This window comes from Rattus rattus, chromosome 2, assembly GCF_011064425.1.
Source record: "Rattus rattus isolate New Zealand chromosome 2, Rrattus_CSIRO_v1, whole genome shotgun sequence".
NCBI lineage: Eukaryota > Metazoa > Chordata > Mammalia > Rodentia > Muridae > Rattus > Rattus rattus.
The window spans coordinates 17666538-17685646 of NC_046155.1; the positions used below are offsets into that span (position 1 = coordinate 17666538).

Sequence of the window (19109 nt, forward strand, 5' to 3'; positions counted from 1 at the left end):
AGCAACATCCTATTCGGTAGAAGTATATTTAGTTTGAATGGATACACTTTAAGTTTTCCTGTTCAATAACAAATCCATGTCCACACTGCAGAAAAGAGCGAAGCATGATGGCTTTGCCATGAAAAGTAGTGATTTGGCATAATAGATAATGAAGGCCTTTTACCTTGGTCAATTGTTTTGGTGTACACTGAGAGCCTGCTCTGACACGCCAGTGGTGCAGGCTGAACGCTGTTCACACTGGGCAAGCAGGACACAGGGAAGTTGACTGCCAAGCTTTGCCATGGTAAGGTAGGCAAATCCTTCCTAATTCCTGCTTCATAGAAAAGTCTGTCATATTTTAGGCCAGAAGGCTGAAGAGGGATGCTCCAATGTTACAGAGACAATGTGTGGATGACTGTCCAGGCAGCAAAAACACTCTGTCATTTCAATAGTTTTGGAAAGTGCTTACTTTGCACTTCCTGCATACTCGAGTAATAGTCATTCCTTTCCAGGTTCCTGATGGGGTTAAAGACTAGATAGTCTTCCAACTAAGCTTAACTGTTAGGATTTAAGAAAATGTTATAAGGTCTATACAAGTTATGATAGAAAATGATTTCAATGCAAAACTCTAAACTCACCAAGATAGGATAGATAGTAAAATACTTTAAGTTGTCAAAATCTATATCTATATCTATATCTATATCTATATCTATATATATGTAAAACGTATATACACACACATATATATACATACATGTATATACATACATACATTGGACATCATAAACGCATATTGGTCATTATAAATGCACATTGAACCTTACAGTTTCCATAATTGTTAAAATCATATTCAATTTATATATGAGGGGGGAAAGAATCTTTATTGGACTAAAGATGGAAATAATTGAGATTTGGTCTTTTGCTATATAGTGTATGTATATGTATATTGTATATGCTAACTACTAGTCTGCCAATGCCTGGTTGCCCTCAAGGATGAGAATATCTACACATAGACCTGAGTGACACTATGTGAACTTGCCCCCTAAATTATCTCTGATTGGTGAATAAAGATGCCTACAGTTGGGTAGAATTGAGCTAGGCAGGGTTTGGAGTCTGAGGAGAATCATGATGGGGAGAGAAAGGAAGGGAGAGAGTGGAGAAGAGGTTGTGAGGTAAGAATCTTGAAATCATGGTCACAAGGGCTGGCCAATTGGGGTTAAATGCAGCCCAGTTGAAACATCACAAGTCATATTGTGGAGTTGTTGTCAGGAAAATAGATGTAATACCATAGAGAGTAAATATCTGCTCAGCTGTAGTGCTGCTCAAGGCTTATTATAAATATAAAAGTTGTATGTCTTTTATCTGGAAATCGAATTATCAAAGGCAGAGTAGAAGCTCCTGATTGAGATGAAATATTTTCAACAAGTAGGTAATCAAACACACATACACATACACACACACACAGAGAGAGAGAGAGAGAGAGAGAGAGAGAGACAGAGAGACAGAGAGACAGAGAGACAGAGAGAGAGAGAGACAGAGAGAGAGAGAGAGAGAGCAGAGAGAGAGAGAGACAGAGAGAGAGAGACAGAGAGACAGAGAGAGAGAGACAGAGAGAGAGAGAGAGAGACAGAGAGACAGAGAGACAGAGAGACAGAGAGACAGAGAGACAGAGAGACAGAGACAGAGAGACAGAGAGAGAGAGAGAGAAGAGAGAGAGAGAGAGAGAGAGAGAGAGAGAGAGAGAGAGAAGCAGAGAGAGAGAATGAGAACCAGATGAAACATTGTTTATGGGCTTTATCTTTCTTTGATCTTTAAGTGCGGATGTTCATCAAGGTTACATGGAGATGGATCCCTATGTGGACATCCTGGCTATTCTGCACTTTCCAGCAAGAAGTGCAAAGCCCTTGATTGTGTTCTAGCAGCTACACTGCCCTCCCCTTGTGACATTAAGTACACTAAGTACATTAAGGTTCTGGCCTTGGACCTGAGGTCATAGGCCCCAGATTTGCATTCTGATGTCAGCTCTTCTAGTGGGCAAGGTCAGCGGCTCTACACTCTTGAGTGAAGATTAGCATGAACTCTACCTATTAGCTTATCTTGGCAAGTTAATAGGATTATTTCCAGGAGAAAAGGTCAACTATAAACCACTGTGAATGTGTTCTCAGTAATTATTAGTAGCCACTGTCATTAGACAGCTTGATTACTATGCTACATGTAAACGGGCTCACTAGAGGGAGAAACTATAAGTAAGAATAGGAGAGATACACTGACTATTTGAGCCAATGACATATAATGGCGGAAGTGACTGGACGGCTTCTTAAGAGTGTGCTCTCAGTTCTTTAAAGAGGAGTGGCTGTTGGGTGATCAGGGATGGAGCATGCCCTCTTAGGACTCCCCTTATCTTCTAAGTTTTCTTTCTCCTAACAAGGTAAAAGCCATGTTTCAAGTTTTGAGGCAAATAAGAACTTCAGCAGAATCCATATTCATTACTCGCAAGTGAAAGGAGGGCCTGATCTACCTAGACAGATGGCCTATTTTTGAATAGACTGTAGTGTGAGACAAATTATCTGGGACCCAGAAACAAAGCCAAAGATACCCACAGCTCTGGGAGGGCCATACTGAAGCACTGTCTGACCAAAGACTAATTACCTTGTGTTTTGCCTATTTGGTAATTATGTCAGTGAGGGATAGTCTCTGAGAAGTTATACACCTTAAATTATGGTTTGTTGTTTAGTGTAGTGATAATATGCTGGCTGTGAAAAACAAACACCCCCTCCCCAAACCTACTGGTATTGCCATGTCTAACTTTCTTTCATCTGTAATCCAACAAAAGAACCTTTTTCTCCTTCCTTCCTTCCTTCCTTCCTTCCTTCCTCCCTTCCTCCCTTCCTTCTTTCCGTCCTATTTTGGTTCCTTATTATTTTTCTTTCAAGTCTGTGTTGGCACATGCCTGGAATGCAGGCCCACAGCTAGCTCCTGGGAACCTGGATTTTGTGAGGGTTCCCATCTCTCTGATGAGACTAGCTAACACTGTGAAGACTATCTAAAGAGCATGGTTGATGGTGTGTACCAGGAAGGTAGTGTCTACTTGATCTGCTCAAGGGGTAACTGTGGACACGGAGTTGCTCCTGAGCTTCCCTTGTGTACAGCATCTCACACGTGCTATCACACACCAGTGCTGGGGAATTCAATGTGTGGGAAACTGTCTTGAAGCATGGTTCTGGGATCCTCTAGATGTCCCTGTTTCCCTTGGCTGATTCGATGTTTCATCCTTCTGCTTTAATAGAGCTGCAATGATATCTTCCATGTTGTGGGTCTACTAGCAAATCACTGTGGGGGGAGGGAGTGTGAGGGTCCTCTGCTACAGGCAGTTACAGGCACCTCTACGAAACCCTTCTAAAGCATCTCTTTAATGAGTTGGCTGGGTTCTGTTTGGCAGGAAGCAAAACCCAGATTTCATGCATGGAGTTATTGAAATGAAAACTTGTATCTTTTTAAAAATCTCAAACATTTTAAAACAACTCACTGATATCCTGGTACGAGCCCTCAGGGCACTGAGCAACACAGCTGCTAGTTTCTTCGTTCAGGAAGTAGCCATATTTACAGGACAGGCACTGATCAGCATGGCTACCAAAGCAGGACTCGCAGTTGGGGGCGCACTTCCGGCACCTCTTCTTGTCAGCATGGAAGTGGCCAGGAGGGCAGCTGGAGACACAGATTCTGCATCATGGGATTGTAAGAGAAATGGTTACTTATCCGCATTCATCGCTCAGCCTTTTTACAGAAAAGATGACAGCTGCCTATGGCCTTAAGGTTAGTTTTCAACTGGCATGCCAACACCAAATCAAAGGGACCACATCCGTCTGGTCAAGCTTCCTCTTGTGCAGGAAGATGGATGCAGGAAGACTACAGTTAGCACTACATCCAGTAAGTAGGTATTTCATTATCTATGATCTTCTAGTTAAGGTCTAGCTCTATAACTGGATTTGGATCCTCAAGAGCTAGCTTATGGTGTTGATCTGAGGGAAAACAAACATGGGCTATAGCTTTATGGAAAAAGGTCATTAAGGAGTTCCTTCCACTTCTTTGTGTAATTTGTCATATATCTTGTATGTACATGTGGGTAGATGTGATATGTTGTTACTTAATTGAATTATATATGTATATACACACATATACATGTGTATATCATATATGTATATATATACAAAATCACATATATGTGTACACACACACATAGACATAATTTGGTTCACCAGAAACTTTCCTTTTCTTTCTTTGCTTATTTATTTTTTCAAGACAAGGTTTCTCTGCGTATCCCTGGCTATCCTAGAACTCATTCTGCAGACCAGGCTGGTCTCAAACTCAGAGATCCACCTGCCTCTGCTTCCTGAGGACTGGGATTAAATGTGTGTACTACCAAGGCATAGCTGAAATTCTCCTTTAGAAAAAAAAGCCAACTTCCTCCAACTTCCTTACTTATATATAACTGGAGACAGGGCTTTATTTATTTATTTATTTATTTATTTATTTATTTATGTATGTATGTATGTATGTATGTAGTTTTTGAGCACCAATTAAACAGCAGGCATTTTGGCTAGTGTAACAGATGCTACCATCATGGACCCAGCTGACTGACATGACATGACTGACATGAACCAGTATCCTTGAGGCATCTGACTTCTGGCAAGAATTTCCACAGGAATTTGGGCTTGGTGGTATCTGGTTAGGTGCCTGAGCACTGTTTCTAGAACACAGTTTTGCCTGAAAGAGGATGGAGAAGGTGGGCTGGGATGGAAAGGACATGGGGTTGGTTGGATGGGCTTTGTGTGGATGAGCACTAGCTTGTAGCCTAAATCCACCGGGACATGGCTGCATAGATAGACAGAATCCTGGCAGTAAGAGGCACAAGTGCTATCTCAGTGTCTAAGATGGAGGAGAAAGAACAGAGAGCAGCATGAATGGTCTGGCATGTTGGGAATGTGAGAAGAAAGTACATGCCCAGGATGAGTCAGCACAGCCAGCATACCAAGTAATAATGGGCCAAAAAGCACACATAACTTCAGGCGAGATGATTTAGTTCAATGCACATATTGTACATCATGGTGGCTAGAGCTAACAGCAACATGCTATACACTTGAAGATTGCTTTTAAAAGTCAATTCAAAATGTTCTCATGGGGTCGGAGGGATGGCTCAGCAGTTAAGAATACTGACTGCTTCCAGAGGTCTTGAGTTCAATTTCCAGTGGCTCACGACCATCCGTAATGGGACCCAGTGTCCTCTTCTGGTGTGTCTGAAGAGAGTGACAATGTACTCACACACATAAAATAAAGAAATCTTTTCAAAAGGTTCTCATTACAAGAAAAATAAGAAGCATGCTTGAGAATATATATTAAATAGTGTCAGTCATCCTACAATGTATACCACTCATCACCATGTGGTATTCTGTAAGTATGTATAATTTTGACCTGATAATTGGGAAAAGAAAGGACTGCAGAAGACAAGCAGGCTAGGTGCATAGCTGGTCTCACCTCACCAGGGCTCTGCAAGTGAGAAGGCATTTGCAGTTACTTGGGACATATTTTGCATTAACCTGACCCAACTTGGAGATACACCTGAAGTTATACTATAAGAATATTCTCCAGAGACTGAATTGAAGACCCGCTCTGAATGTTGGCAGCACTGTGCCATGGACTTGGGTCCCAGACCGAATAAAAAAGATAAAGGAAGCCGAGCACCCACACTGATCTGAGTGCCGCCTCCTGACTCAACATGGCTAGCTGCCTCATGCTCTTACCGCCATACCTAGAGCGCCGTGATGGGCCATATCCCTTCAGTGTGCATTTGAGTCAAAACAAACCGTTCTTTAATTTGTTTTGGACAGGCATTTTGTCACAGCCAGAGAAAAGCAACTAATACAGAAAATTGGTATTATGAGGGAGATTATCAGATAAATCAGATGATGTGGTGCATAGCACGGTAAGAGGAATATGGAAGCATCTGAGAATTTGGAACCTCAGGCTACAGAAGCACTGACATGCTCTGGGGAGCACTTCAAGGGCCACCCCCATAGGCCGAGAGTAATGCAGGCAATGGAGGCCAGGTCCTGAGGTTTCAGAAGGGAATAAGGGCTTTATGGTGACCTGCGCTAGAGGGCCATTACATTACTGTGTGTGAGGCTCAACTATAAAAAGTTTTAGCTGTTTGGTGGAGGAAATTGTAAATCACCCTAATGTCCTTGATACGGTTACTGCTTACTACTCTTAGTCAGATCGACATTGAGAGAGCTAAAAGATGCAAAAACTGTCCCTGGTTAGGAAAGGGAGGAAGAGAGTTTAAAATTGTAACTAAAGACTGAGATGTAAGTGCTTGAGAGAACTCTGTCCTGAAACAGAGACCTTAAACACTCTCTACTCAACATGAAAGATGCCGTCAGGGAAAGACCCTACTCTTACTTGAGAAAATGAAAATCTATTTGGAAGGGGACGCACTGAACTGTGGATGCTGTGGACACGATGCCCTACTGAAACCAACATTGTTTCTTCTGCGTTTAACTGCCAAGGCACAGAGGCCACTGTAACTGAGAAATGGATGTCAAACTGTGCTTCGAACTCAGCGGAACTTGATGGCATCATTCACGGTGTTGGCTTTTGTGGGCAAACTTTATAGTATTGTGGAGGCCTACACGAAGGTTCCAGAAAGACACTGGGGTCTTCCTGTGTGAGGCAATATCAGCTTCCCTGCAAGGAGGCTCTGAGAGATACTGTGTGAAGTTGGGAAAATAAGGCTAAGCCGAAAGCTGAGTGGAGACCCTAGGATGCTGGAGATGGCAAGATTATGGGATGTTCATGAAAGAAAGCTGTAGGCAACAGATGGAGCCAGTCTCTGAGATGGGAAACTTGGACTGCAGGTGGCAGCAGTGGATGAGTTGAATCACCAAGGGTGTTAGAGGTCAGAATATGCCAAGGGACCCAGACACCAGACAGAGCTGCAGGAGTTGGTATTTGTTCCACTGGATTTTGTTCTTGTTTTGGTCTGATCTTTCTTTGCTATATCCCAGTTCTTCTGTTCTTGCCATTGTACATTGGAAGTATGGGACTTTTTTTTTTTAAGGGATTACAGTTAAGAATAAGTGTGCAACAGGTCTGAAGAGACTTGAGGCTGATGAGCAATGATTTTAGACCTGTTAAGATTGGGGCGGGGGGCTCTTACAGATGTAAGAATGTCATGTATTGTAGCTTAGAAAATGTTTATGAGCCTTTGAGGGTCTGATTACTATTGCTAACAGTGACATGCTTAGTGTTCGGTTGACCAGAAGTAGAACTGTGATGGTCAACCTTCATCATCAAGATGGAGAGACTTCAGATTACCTCTGATGTGTCCAGGAAGGTATTTTCAGGGAGGTTTAACTTACGAGGGAAGATCCACTCTGAATATAGGCAAGATTTAAAAAAAGAGGATAAAAGCAAAAAGCCACCCAAGCACCAGCATTTGCTGCCCTGTTTTCTCACTAGGGACACAATGCGACCAGTTCCGTGTTGACCTAGCCACCATGGACTAGGATGGACGAGGCCAGGATGGACTGCATCTCTTCACGCTGTAACACAGACGTCCCTTTTCTTCCTTAAGTTGCTTTTGTCAGATGCCTTGTCCCAGTGATGAGAAAAGCAACTAGTAAATATGTCAAAGTTTACTGTGTAAGTCAGTATGGTTTTTACTCTTGTAAATGATGAGATCATCATAGGCCAAAAGCACGAACATCTCTTAGAGCTTGTAGGGGAGCCTGGGAACACAGTGCTGTCTAGGCATACGCTTTGTGATTGGCCCCACAAGAATGCTGGAACACGCGGGCATATTTATGGAACATGAGAGAGCATGGCTTGTCTCTTACCTGGTGTTATTCTTCAGCTTGTAGTAGTAGTGTAAACAGTCGCTGCAGTGATCCGGTCCCGGCCCATCACATCCAACTTCACTGCATTCAGGGTCACAAGGACCTTTCAAGAAGAGATTCAAAATTGGAAAAAAGAAAATGACCCTAGGAAGTCAATTTTATCTTGAAGTTGAAATCGAATAAGACATTTTAGCTGCTTGCCACCAAGCAATGATAATTTCTTTGAGATGGTCAATGTAGCTATAAGCCCAAGACGATACTCTTGATTGAAGGCAAACCATGAATTGCCGAGCAGTCAAGAATATAAATTATAGGCATGGCCTCGTCTTCAGAACATGCATGGTAGCCTTGGGGCCCTGGGAGTGACAGCAAGCATTTGCAATTCAAATGAACAGGGTCACTATAGTAAAATGACTGTGATACCAAAATCACAAAATTTGATACATAGAATGTGTATCAAAGTCTGTGGTGCTCAAAGCTGCCTTAACTCACACAACACAGTCATCCGTCCCTCCCCTGGGATACTGTGGTAGATGGCTGAATTGTTCCAAATTGTACTAGCTGTGAAATTTAATTTGGAAATCAATTTAAGACTTTGGGGGGAAAGAGAAATAGTGTTGTCAAGTGACTCTCACAATTAATCAGGAAAAAAATGACTGTAGTTACTATATATAACAATAAAATATATGGTATTTGCTGAAAAATCAGAAGTTACATTGTTGACAAAAAAGAAATAAAACTTTATTATTCAATACCTAGAGCAGATTATGAGTCTTGTTTAAGACCGTTAAATCCACTGAGTGTCTCTGAAATATTAAAGCCATCATGAAATAGCATTGCAGTATATGGCACAAATTTATCAACCTCGAGTCTTGGAACACAAACACAGGTGATTCAGGCACAGATATATTTAAAATCTGTGTCCTCTTCATAGGTCAATGGACAGCTCAACAAAAGAAATGACAAATACATTTAAACCTGCAAACTAGACTAAAGAAATCCACACTTGGGATGAAGGTCCTCACGTTCTCTTTCCTTTGGTATTACATGAGAAACAATTCACAGTAAGCAAACCTTGACAGTGGGGTGGGTTGTGCTGTGTGGCCGATGCATAGCCTTCTAAAGGCATGAGGAACTCCAGTAAGCTCTTACCTCTTTCTTCTCCATCTCCAACTTTTAAGATATTTGGACTCATAATTTTTAAGACCCTTCCCATCAGAAATTTTTATTTTAAGTACCAATATACAATTTCTTGAAATATGCAAAATATAGCTGATAGGAACCAGAAGTGCTTGAATTCTATTGTTTTAATCAAAAAGCTTTACTGCTGAACCTCCCAACATTTCTTTTAGTCATTATAGAACTAGGTTCTATTTTTATTGAAATCACACAAAACATAAATGCTAGAACTCAGGTAGAAGGACATGGAAAAAGTTGTAGTAGTTACCGATGAGAGCCCAATTTTCAAAGCATTACAATGGCTTGCCCAGTTTGTTAAGCTGGGATCAAGAGACATCCAGAGGTCTGGTCCAGATCTTCTAAAGGAAGCCAGTTGTGTATTTGAAATGTCCTTCTGGTCTGAATGGAATAAGTGATTTTAAATGCTGAGGGCTTGAAGGCATTCCTGATTAATTGCAAGAGTCATTTGACAACACTGTTTATTTCTCTTTCCCCAAGAGCCTTAAATTGATTTCCAAATTAAATTTCACAGCTAGTACAATTTGGGACAGTTCAGTCATCTACCACTGTATGTTAGGGGATGGAAGGATGACTGTGTTGTGTGAGTTAGGGCAGCTGTGGGTAGTCTTTGAGATTCAGTGAAACAGGCACCTGTGCTCCAGTCAGACTGGCCTCTTGGAAAGGTTACATGCACACTGGCACGCATGCTCAGAGAAAAGAATCATTAGGTAGCCCAATATTTTTACTAGATGATATTTTATAAGTTAAAAATACCCCACAAATATGTATTTGTGATACATGCCAATGGGGTATGTATGACAGGTTCACATGTGACGCTCTTTCTTTTATAATCTTAATTTGTGCCAGATGCAAACTGGTGTTGTGATTTTCAGGATAATGGTGACATAAAATTTTTCTCTTATAAGTGTCAACACCAATGTTTTAGAAATGCAATCAGAAAAGAGACAAGGGGGTGTTGTTATTTTGTTCGGAATTTTAATACTACCGAATTTGAACTTGAAATTGTCAAAATTGCGATACAAACAAGAGTAATAGCTTATTTACTATTGTGTTCCATTTATGGCTTTGGCTACACTTTCTCCTGTCATGGAAGATAAAATGGTTTCTAGTTATAATATAAACAGTAACATGACAAGCTCAAAGCAAAACAAGATGGGACAAAATCTGACACAATCTAGCTCTGGTCAGCTCATTTGGTCTTAATTATACAAGCACGTTATTGACTTCAGTATACTACCTGTTTACAGCACAAGAACCTACTGAACATTTAAGATGTTCTGATCAAGGGTTTAATTAAACATATTTATCTCTGTGTCAGGAGAAGAACCTCTGAACTACAGGAACAAAATATTTCTTGTTTAAAAATACATTAAATTTCTATTTATAAACACTTCTCCATTAGGCAGAGCTTTGGCAAATAATGTTATACAGCATATTTCAAAAGGGCAGGATGCCCCTAGAATTGGTTGCCTGAAAAAAAAAGTAAATAAACAATTTAGAGAATTGACTTTAAAACGTATAAAGAAGAGAAAAGTAGTCACATGCTCAGATAGAAGATAACACTGCAGTGGGGCAACAGAGCATCTACATGGGATGTTTTGTATGACAAGGGCAACAAGACCCAAATTAACAAAGTGTAACAAAGAGAAGATTACATCGAGTTAAAGAATTTCAGCAAAGTGAGGCATGTTCTGTTTTATAGGGAAAGACTAATTAAGAGAAAAACAAGTCTTCCCATGAGACTGCGTGCAAATCCCAATTATGTTCAAATGGGAAACTAAAATGCAACTTTAGCCATTTAAAATTTCATACGAAGAACAGAAGTTCAAAGATCTTTGTAAAGCCTGGAAGTAGATGTTTGACAAACATTAAAATAGACCACAGGGCTTGGTTCATGTTAGAGTGTGCCAGGGTTCCCGCACAGAATAGAGGAGAGAAGATGGAGGAGAGGGGACTTATTTTATTTTTGCCAACTTGACCTAGCAGACTTATCTGGGAGGAGGGAACCTCACTTGAGGAATTGCCTAAACCTGATTGGCCTGTGGAAATAATGTGCTGCATTTTCTTGATTGCTGTGGGACCAGGCAGGTGGGCATGAGGTGTAGGAGCAAAAGACCTGAACGAGCCATGGAGAGTGGCCTATAGAGGAATGTTCCTCCACGACCTCTGCTCCACTTCCTGCCATCAGCTCCCTTCTCAGAGGCCTGTAAACTACGAATGCAAATAAAGCCTTTGCTCCTCAAGATGCTGTTCATTTTACCATAGCAACAGAAAGCGAGGTAGGACAGGAGGAAGAAGAGAAGGAAGAGAAAGAGGAAAAAAGGAAAAAACCTCATAGAACCGAAATTAAAAATGACAGTATGGCAGGTGGTATAGGTTTACGAATTATCATTAGAAATAGTAGATTTGCAGAGACCTTGACATAAGAACTCACTATATTGTTGTAAAGAGAGCATCAGAGTTGATAAAAGGGGCAACTGCTCAGTCAACTATATGTGTTTGTTTGGAAAATAAAGTCAGTTTCAAACTGCATATACACACAAAAGCAAGGCAAAGCAATCCAGATGGAAAGAGCCAATCAGACATTAAAAAGGAAAAGCTTCTGGACATTTAGCTGATATTAAAGGATAATATTTCTGCAAATAGCTGATAGAAGTGTTATATATGAATATATAATATATAATGTCATATAATATATATAATGTCATATAATATATAATGTCATATATAATATCTATTATATATATATGTATATATATATATATAAATGACAAACCACATCCTCTATTAGTGTTTTCTGTGAAACAACTCATGTGAAAGTCACCATTGGGAAGGGATAATGAGGGTATGTTTTCAAGAGCTGAAAGACAATGTGAAAGGTAGCAAGTTATAGGCAGTGGAGGGACTGGCTGTAACTTTGACCAGAAAACGGGTAAGCAATGTGGCATTTGATCTTGAGTAGTATAGAGAAGATAATTTTGGGCTATAAACATTTAAAAATATTTCCTTTTCCTTCCCCTTTTCTTCTTTCCAGTCACAGCAGGCAAGAATGAACACTGTTAACATCTGGACCCAGCCTGTGGAACCTGGGATGGTTGTCTGGAATTCGGTGACAGAGGCTCCCACAACCTCAAACTGATTACTTGCTTTGTATCAGGAATCTCAGAACAAGACTCTACCCAAAGAAATAATTCAACATCTATCTATACTGCAATGACTATTCTTGGTTGTCAACTTGACTACATCTGGACTAAAACCCATGTGGCTGGGCACACCTGGGACAGATTGCTCTCCTAATAAAATCATTTAAAGTTGGAAGACCCATTTTAGTTTGGATTTTGTGAGGTCGGAGGATACACTTGTAATCCAGATCTTTTGAGGTGGGGAGACCCGCCTTTAACTGGAACACAGCTTTATAAAGGATATGGAAGAAGGCAGTGTGCTCTCGCTCTCTTTGGCAAGTCTATTCCTTCACTGACTTCAGAGCCTACTTCTTCAGGATTTCAGAATATACTGAAGACCATCTGAGACATCAGCCATCGTGGACTGAAGAAGTGCTAGATTCGAGTACCTTCCATTCATAGGCAGCCTGTGTTGGACTAGCTGGACCATGGCCTATAAACCATTCTAATAAATTCCCTTTCTTCTTTTCCTCACTCTCTGTATATATACGTATATTATATTGTTATTTAAAATATTCATTATATGTATTCAGTCTGTAAGTTCTGTCCCTCTAGTGAACCCCCACTAATACATATGAAAAGACAGAAAACCTCTTTCTTCAAACCTGCTTAAAACAGTGTATAATTCTAAGCAATTTGTGTCTCAAATTACAGATAAAATATATCATCTTATGGTCACAGAATGGGCTATCTATGTAGAAAACACATACAGCTATTTAAATACATAAATTTATTAGTAAACTAATATACACACAAATATTTGGGTGAAGAAGAATATACTCCAGACTGTGGATACATGCTGAATATTATGAATATTAGACCACACCTTTGGAACCATACTTTATAGCAATTACATCACATTACTTTACATGCCAGGAACAAGCCCAACCTTCTTAGAGTTATATACAACTCACCTGCATAATCTTCAGCACCATAGTCATCTGTGGGGTCCTCCACCCGGCTGTAGCGGAAGCGTTCCACTTTGGGAAACTCGTTGGTTGGGGAATATGGCTGTACCGATGTGCCATAGAGGACTAAGGACCATTCTTTCAATTTACCTTGAGAAACAGTAACAGAGAGCGACCAGATAATTTCTCTTAGCTTCCTTACGTCAGTGCTTCTCAACAAGAACGAACAACAGTGGAGTGGTGGGAAGGTTGATAGGAATCTTAAGAAGTGGATATTCCTACCGTCTGCAGAAATAAGGATTTCCCAGTTCACATGCCACACATTCACCAAGTGCGCACAGTAGGAAGACTGGGACATAAACATACTTCAGACTGCTGGATCAAGGGATGGATTGCATGTGCTGACTATTTAAGAGAATACTAGCTGTCTGCTGGGTCCTAGGTACTAAAGCCTTACTTGAGCTTTTGAGATGCTTTTGATATTATCTAATGTATTAGTAAGAGAAACCAAGTCCTTGTGCCACCTAAAGCCAGAATCAGTATTTAGTGTTTGTACATGTATGATGCTAAAACGATGCTGTCTGACATGATAGCCACTAGATATACTTGGCTACTTAAGTGTAAATAAACAAAAATTAAAACAATGGAGCTTCTCAAGATGGTAGTGAGTCATATAGCCCAGACCATGAATAATAAACTCCTCATTGCAGAACATTCCTCTAGACAGTGTAGGTGTAGGTAGCCCCTCATGTATGCTCCTGTAAGTTACCCTAATAAAGTCCATGGTTCATCAACCTAGACTTGGGTGGAATTGTTTCTTTGGTCTATTATGGGTGCATCATCTAGAACTGAATGGACCATTCTTCACCTTCCTGAAGGAAAAGTCACACATTATTAGTCTAGAAAAATATAGTAAAACTAACATTCTTCTGAATGAATTTTGTTTATGTGATCTTTAAATAACCTTTTAAAGATAAAAAACACCGTTGTTTCATTAATTAGTTAACTATGAATGTATATGAGCATGTATGGAAGTCAAAGGACACTTAGTGGGAGATAGCCTTTTCCTTTTGCTATAGGGATCCTGGGGGTTGACCTTAGGTAGTCAGTCTCGAGATCATGCACCCTTACCCACTGAGCCAGCTTGCCAGCCCCAAGTCTAATACTTTCCAGCTGATCTACCATAAGATCTGATCCAGAGATGATTCTGGGCACACTCAGTGCTTTGGATCAATGTGTTGGTTTGTATGCAGCCTGCTCTTGGCTACCTTTTCTATGCTAACGGCCACACTTTTGGCAAGCTGGAGGCTACCTGTGTCAGAATTTTAAGCAGCATGCATCAGTAGTGGTGGGAAGAGAATGACCACTGGATATGGGTGATTTGTTTGATGACCTTGAGGTAGCCGTGATGAAGAAATCATCTTTTCCACAGGACCTCTGTTAGAATTCTAAAGGAGCACACAACATAAAAATGACAGGTCACCTAATTTCTCCAACACTTGTAAATATTTGGATCTAAAGCTTTACCTCATGAGCTGTTTCAGAAAGTTGCCTCAAAGGTGATTATCCCTTGTCTGGGAGCTACTATCAAGGACATCCCAACAAGACTATAGTCTGTAGTTCTCCTTTTCCTCCCCTCTCTTTTCATTGCACAAGCCAGGCTGGCCTTGAGCTTGCTCTGATCTCCTACTGTAGCCCCTGAGTGCTGGGATTACAGGTATATGCTTCACTCATCAAGCACTTAATATACATTTATTCTTTTAAACGGAGAGAAAAATACAGAAATCAGAAATCTGAACTTAGTGTGGCACCAGGGACCTCCAGATTTTGTATGTCTGGATAGAAAAATTCTACACATCCAACACAAATTTCATCAGGTAGAGAAATCCCTCAGCAGTCACAGAGAAACCTAGCACTGGACATTGTGTGATAGAAAGAAGGATGCAATTGTGGACAAATACACTTGTAAGTGGAAAAGTCCCTCATCAAATGTGTGACTATTATGAAAGAATGGGAAGAAGGCTATAAAAGACCCTATAGTTTTATTATAGTAATAAAGTATCTAAAGAACATACCTAACTGATTGGTATTGACTATGGTTAAAATGAATGTTCATATAGTACCGTTCATTGTCCCTCAACATGTGTGAGGAATTGGTTCCAACATTTACAGATAGAAAATTTATTGGTGCTCAAGTGCCTATGATAGGTGCTTAGAACTTACAGATATCTACCCGTGTACTTCAAATCATCTCTGGGTTACTCCTATTACCAAATAAAAGGCAAACCATTATCATACTGTATTGTTTAGGGAATTAAAAACCAGTTCATGTACAATAAATGTAATATTTTCCCAAGTATTTTTGATATAGGTTTGTCTGAATCTGTGGATATGGAGTAATTGAAACACACAGACATGGAAAGCCAACTGTGTAAGTAGAAGCCAAAATGAATCTGAGCTACTTCAGAGAGCTTTTTAACACAGATGCCTTAGAAGGCTCTGGGGGAGACTCTTAACTCCTCCAGGGCAGAAGGGCTTGTAGTCTCTACTCAACTCTTGCTTAAGTGACTTCCTAAATGGGAGCTGGACTGGGAGCCCTTTCGGTGAAGAACTGCTTATACCTGTCGATGATAAACAAACACAGGGAGTTTTTGCTTAGTTTAAAATTGTCTCAAGTTCTCTACAGACAACATGTTCTCTGTACCCACACTTCTGGTTGATATACCACTGCCTCGTGGCCCATGTTTGTTTCTACAGAATGTCTTGACACACCTACTGACGGGTCATCTGGGAGCTGCAGTGAGCTGTAGAAGCACAGCCAATTCACCATGTTATTCTCGCTTCTAAACGTTATGTATCCCATGTCAGGAATACTGACTAGGAGGAAGAAGAAAGGAAGAGAGGACCCTAGGAACCAAGTGGATTAGGAAAAAGTGTAAGCGTCCAGAACTGTGGTTTGGGTCTGTCTTTAATAAGCAACCTTGTGTTTGTGGAACAAACATCTGATCTCTGGATAAAACTGGCCACTATTGTATTCAGATAGCATGCTGAGAGGGAGGGGACATATTCATTTTTTATAAAAATGTTTAAAAAGTATTTTGTTTACTTGTATATGTGTACCCATGTGTAGGTACTAGCAGCAGCAGATGTCAGAAGAGGGTGTTTCTTGTGGGCTCTCTTCTGCCACTCTGTACCTAGACCTTGGGTATAAGATCTGTCTTTGAACCCAGGGATCATGTTTACTCAGTTGTCAAACACCAACCATCTTCCTATCTCTGCTCCTTCTTGGAATTGGGGCTAGAGGTTTATTCCCGAGGTTACAGGTATGTACCAAGATACCCATCTTGCTATGTAGATGTTGGGATTTAAAGTCAGGTCCTTACAATTATATCGTGGCACTCTTCACTGCTAAGCTATCTCTCTAGCTTCATACTTAGATGCACCATAGGTTTTGGCCCTAGGAACCCTCATCCTGGGGGTCTTTGAGCCTACATGGCAGTATTGAGCTATATGTACCAAATAATTGAGGGGAAAGATATATAAAACATAATGGTCAAAATGATCGGCTAGAATAAATAACCTTCTTTGATAGGCAGGCAAAGTGTTGGTGAACTCGAGCTTCATCTCCAAATTCTACTGAGAACCACCTCTGTGACTGTCAGTTATGATTATGGTTATTGAATGTCTGGGTGATCCTGTTCTGAGTCAGCACATGGTTGGAGTTGGATCTAAGTCCTGAAGTGTCTCTCAGGTCTGATGGGACAGAGTACCAAGGATGACACTGCTTACATCTCTGACATCTGCGGAGGGGGTCTATGGGTGGGTGGGAAGCTGTATACTTATTACTAAGTTGACTCATTTCTGAGTCACATAATTGTCCAGGGCTCTATCGTGGGCAATGCAATCTCCCATTGTATATTCATTTCCTTAATATATGACATAGAAGCTTCATATATGAGCATGAAGAGGGTTCAGCTGGTGTGGTGCACTTAGAGGGCTGGAAACTAGCCTTGTTATCACTATTTTTGTACTATACATCAAAAAGTTTTCTTTTCCTTGGCTCTTGGGTTCATGCAGGGCAGAGTACCATCATTTCCACCCTTTGGTAGTAACCCGATTAGTTGGTTCAGCTTAAGCTCACTGTCCTTTTGAAATGAAGATAAAAATTTGAGACATGAACAAAAAAGCAAGCAAGAAAAGTAGGGAAGGAGAAACGTATCTCTTTTGTGAATGAATGTGCCTACAATGCCATTTAAAGCACTGCAAGAGAACAAGCTTGACTTTCACAAACCACAGAAAGGCACTGGTCTCTTATCCACACCTAAATGTTTATTCTTTATTTCATGTTTTAAAATGATCCCATTTACTGCCCCACCTTGAGGACTGGAAGATGTGCAGATAATTTAAGTAAGAAAGGAATCACACAGAATGCTGATGCTAATACACAAGTGCTGTCAGGAAGTGGTGGGGACCTGTCCCTCAGGGCTTTATGTGGTGAAGGCCTGCTGTGTATAGACAGTACAGTTGGGGTAGCAAAACCTTTAAGAGGCAGGGTCTACTGGAAGGAAGTTAGGCTATGGAGCTCCATGGAGCTCCACTGATACATTAACGATGGTCTCTCAGGGAGTGGATCCTGTAGGGACACATGAGTTCTGCGGAGAGTAGGCTGCTAAAGGAACTTCCAGAACAGTGAGTAAAAAACACTCTTCTTTATGAAGTAACAGTGTCAGATTGTTATTATCACGACACCAGAGTAGAACAACTGAGGAACATTCTTTTGCTCGAATGTAACTAACCATTTTCTTTCACAACACAACTGGGTTCATTGGAACCGATTTCTCACCTGGAGTCTTGAAGTTCCTCAGCTGAGATGGAGTATCATAAACTTCAAGGACCCAGTCCCCAGCAGCCCGTTCTCCCCAGCAATGAATGGTCATGAACTCCCAGTTCTTAAATCCTTCCATGGAATGATCAAATAGCCTGAAAAACCGTTAAGATTTTTTTTTTGGGTGTGTATTAATTAAAATCTGCCTAAAGTAGAGCCAAAAGCATGATTAGTAGTCTTTGTATTTAATCAGCATCCAGGTTCACACACTAACTTGGTTTTTTGTCTTAGACATCACTAATGGCCAAACCCACGCAAAGCATCATTCTTCTACAACAAAGAAGCTGGCCTAGGGGTAGCCATGTAGCAAATTGGAAGGACTAGCTAGCTATTTAGAGTCCAGGAGTATAGGCTAAGTCTCTATCCACAAGACTGATTGTAAAGAGCTGAATGAGAAATTATGGTCTCTTATACCGGGTTGGGGTCGGAACACAAAAATGGCGCTCAAACTCTGGAAAACAGCCTTAGAGTTCCAATAAAGTTCAAAGAACACTATACGTAAATCTCAACCACCTCTTTTCTAGACATTTATCCAACTGAATTGAAAACTTAAACCCACAGAAAGAACTCCACACAAATGCTCACAATTGTCAAAACCTGTAAAATGGCTGGCCCCAGGTTAGGTCCCTAGCACCATATGCCTTTAACTTTAGTTTCAGGGCATCTGATATCCTCATCTGGCCTCTAGAGACATCTACCTGCAGGCGGTATACATAAATTCATAGGTTCAGGAACACACACTTAAACAGAAATTTAAAAACATTCTTTAAAAATACATGTACATTTCAATGGTCATCAACGGATGGATTTATTTATTGATTTGTGGTCTGTGTAAGTGTGTGTGCATGGTTGTATGAGGGTGCATGTACCCGGAGGACAGAAGTTTGTGCTAGCTTCCATTACTCTCGGCCTATTCCTTTGGAGGGTGGGTACCCTTCTGAGTCTGCACTTGAATTTTTCACAGCTACACTGGAAGTCAGAAAGCTTAGTGGTTCTTCTGTCTCTATGTATTTTGGAGCTGGGGTTATAGGCATTACTGGGGTATTTGGCTTGATACGTGGTA

At 40.7% G+C, this 19109-nt stretch overlaps 1 protein-coding gene across 2 annotated transcripts in view; it reads right to left on the reverse strand.

Moving 5' to 3' along the window:
- Pcsk5 (proprotein convertase subtilisin/kexin type 5) overlaps positions 1-19109 on the reverse strand; it is a 409124-nt gene that overhangs the window by 141359 nt on the left and 248656 nt on the right. For both annotated transcript variants that reach the window (XM_032891692.1, XM_032891693.1), the window contains exons 13-16: positions 18005-18141; positions 13168-13311; positions 7872-7974; positions 3506-3699 (exon numbers count right to left, since the gene is read on the reverse strand). In XM_032891692.1, the coding sequence (XP_032747583.1) occupies positions 3506-3699; positions 7872-7974; positions 13168-13311; positions 18005-18141 (578 nt within the window). The remainder of the gene's footprint in view (positions 1-3505; positions 3700-7871; positions 7975-13167; positions 13312-18004; positions 18142-19109) is intronic.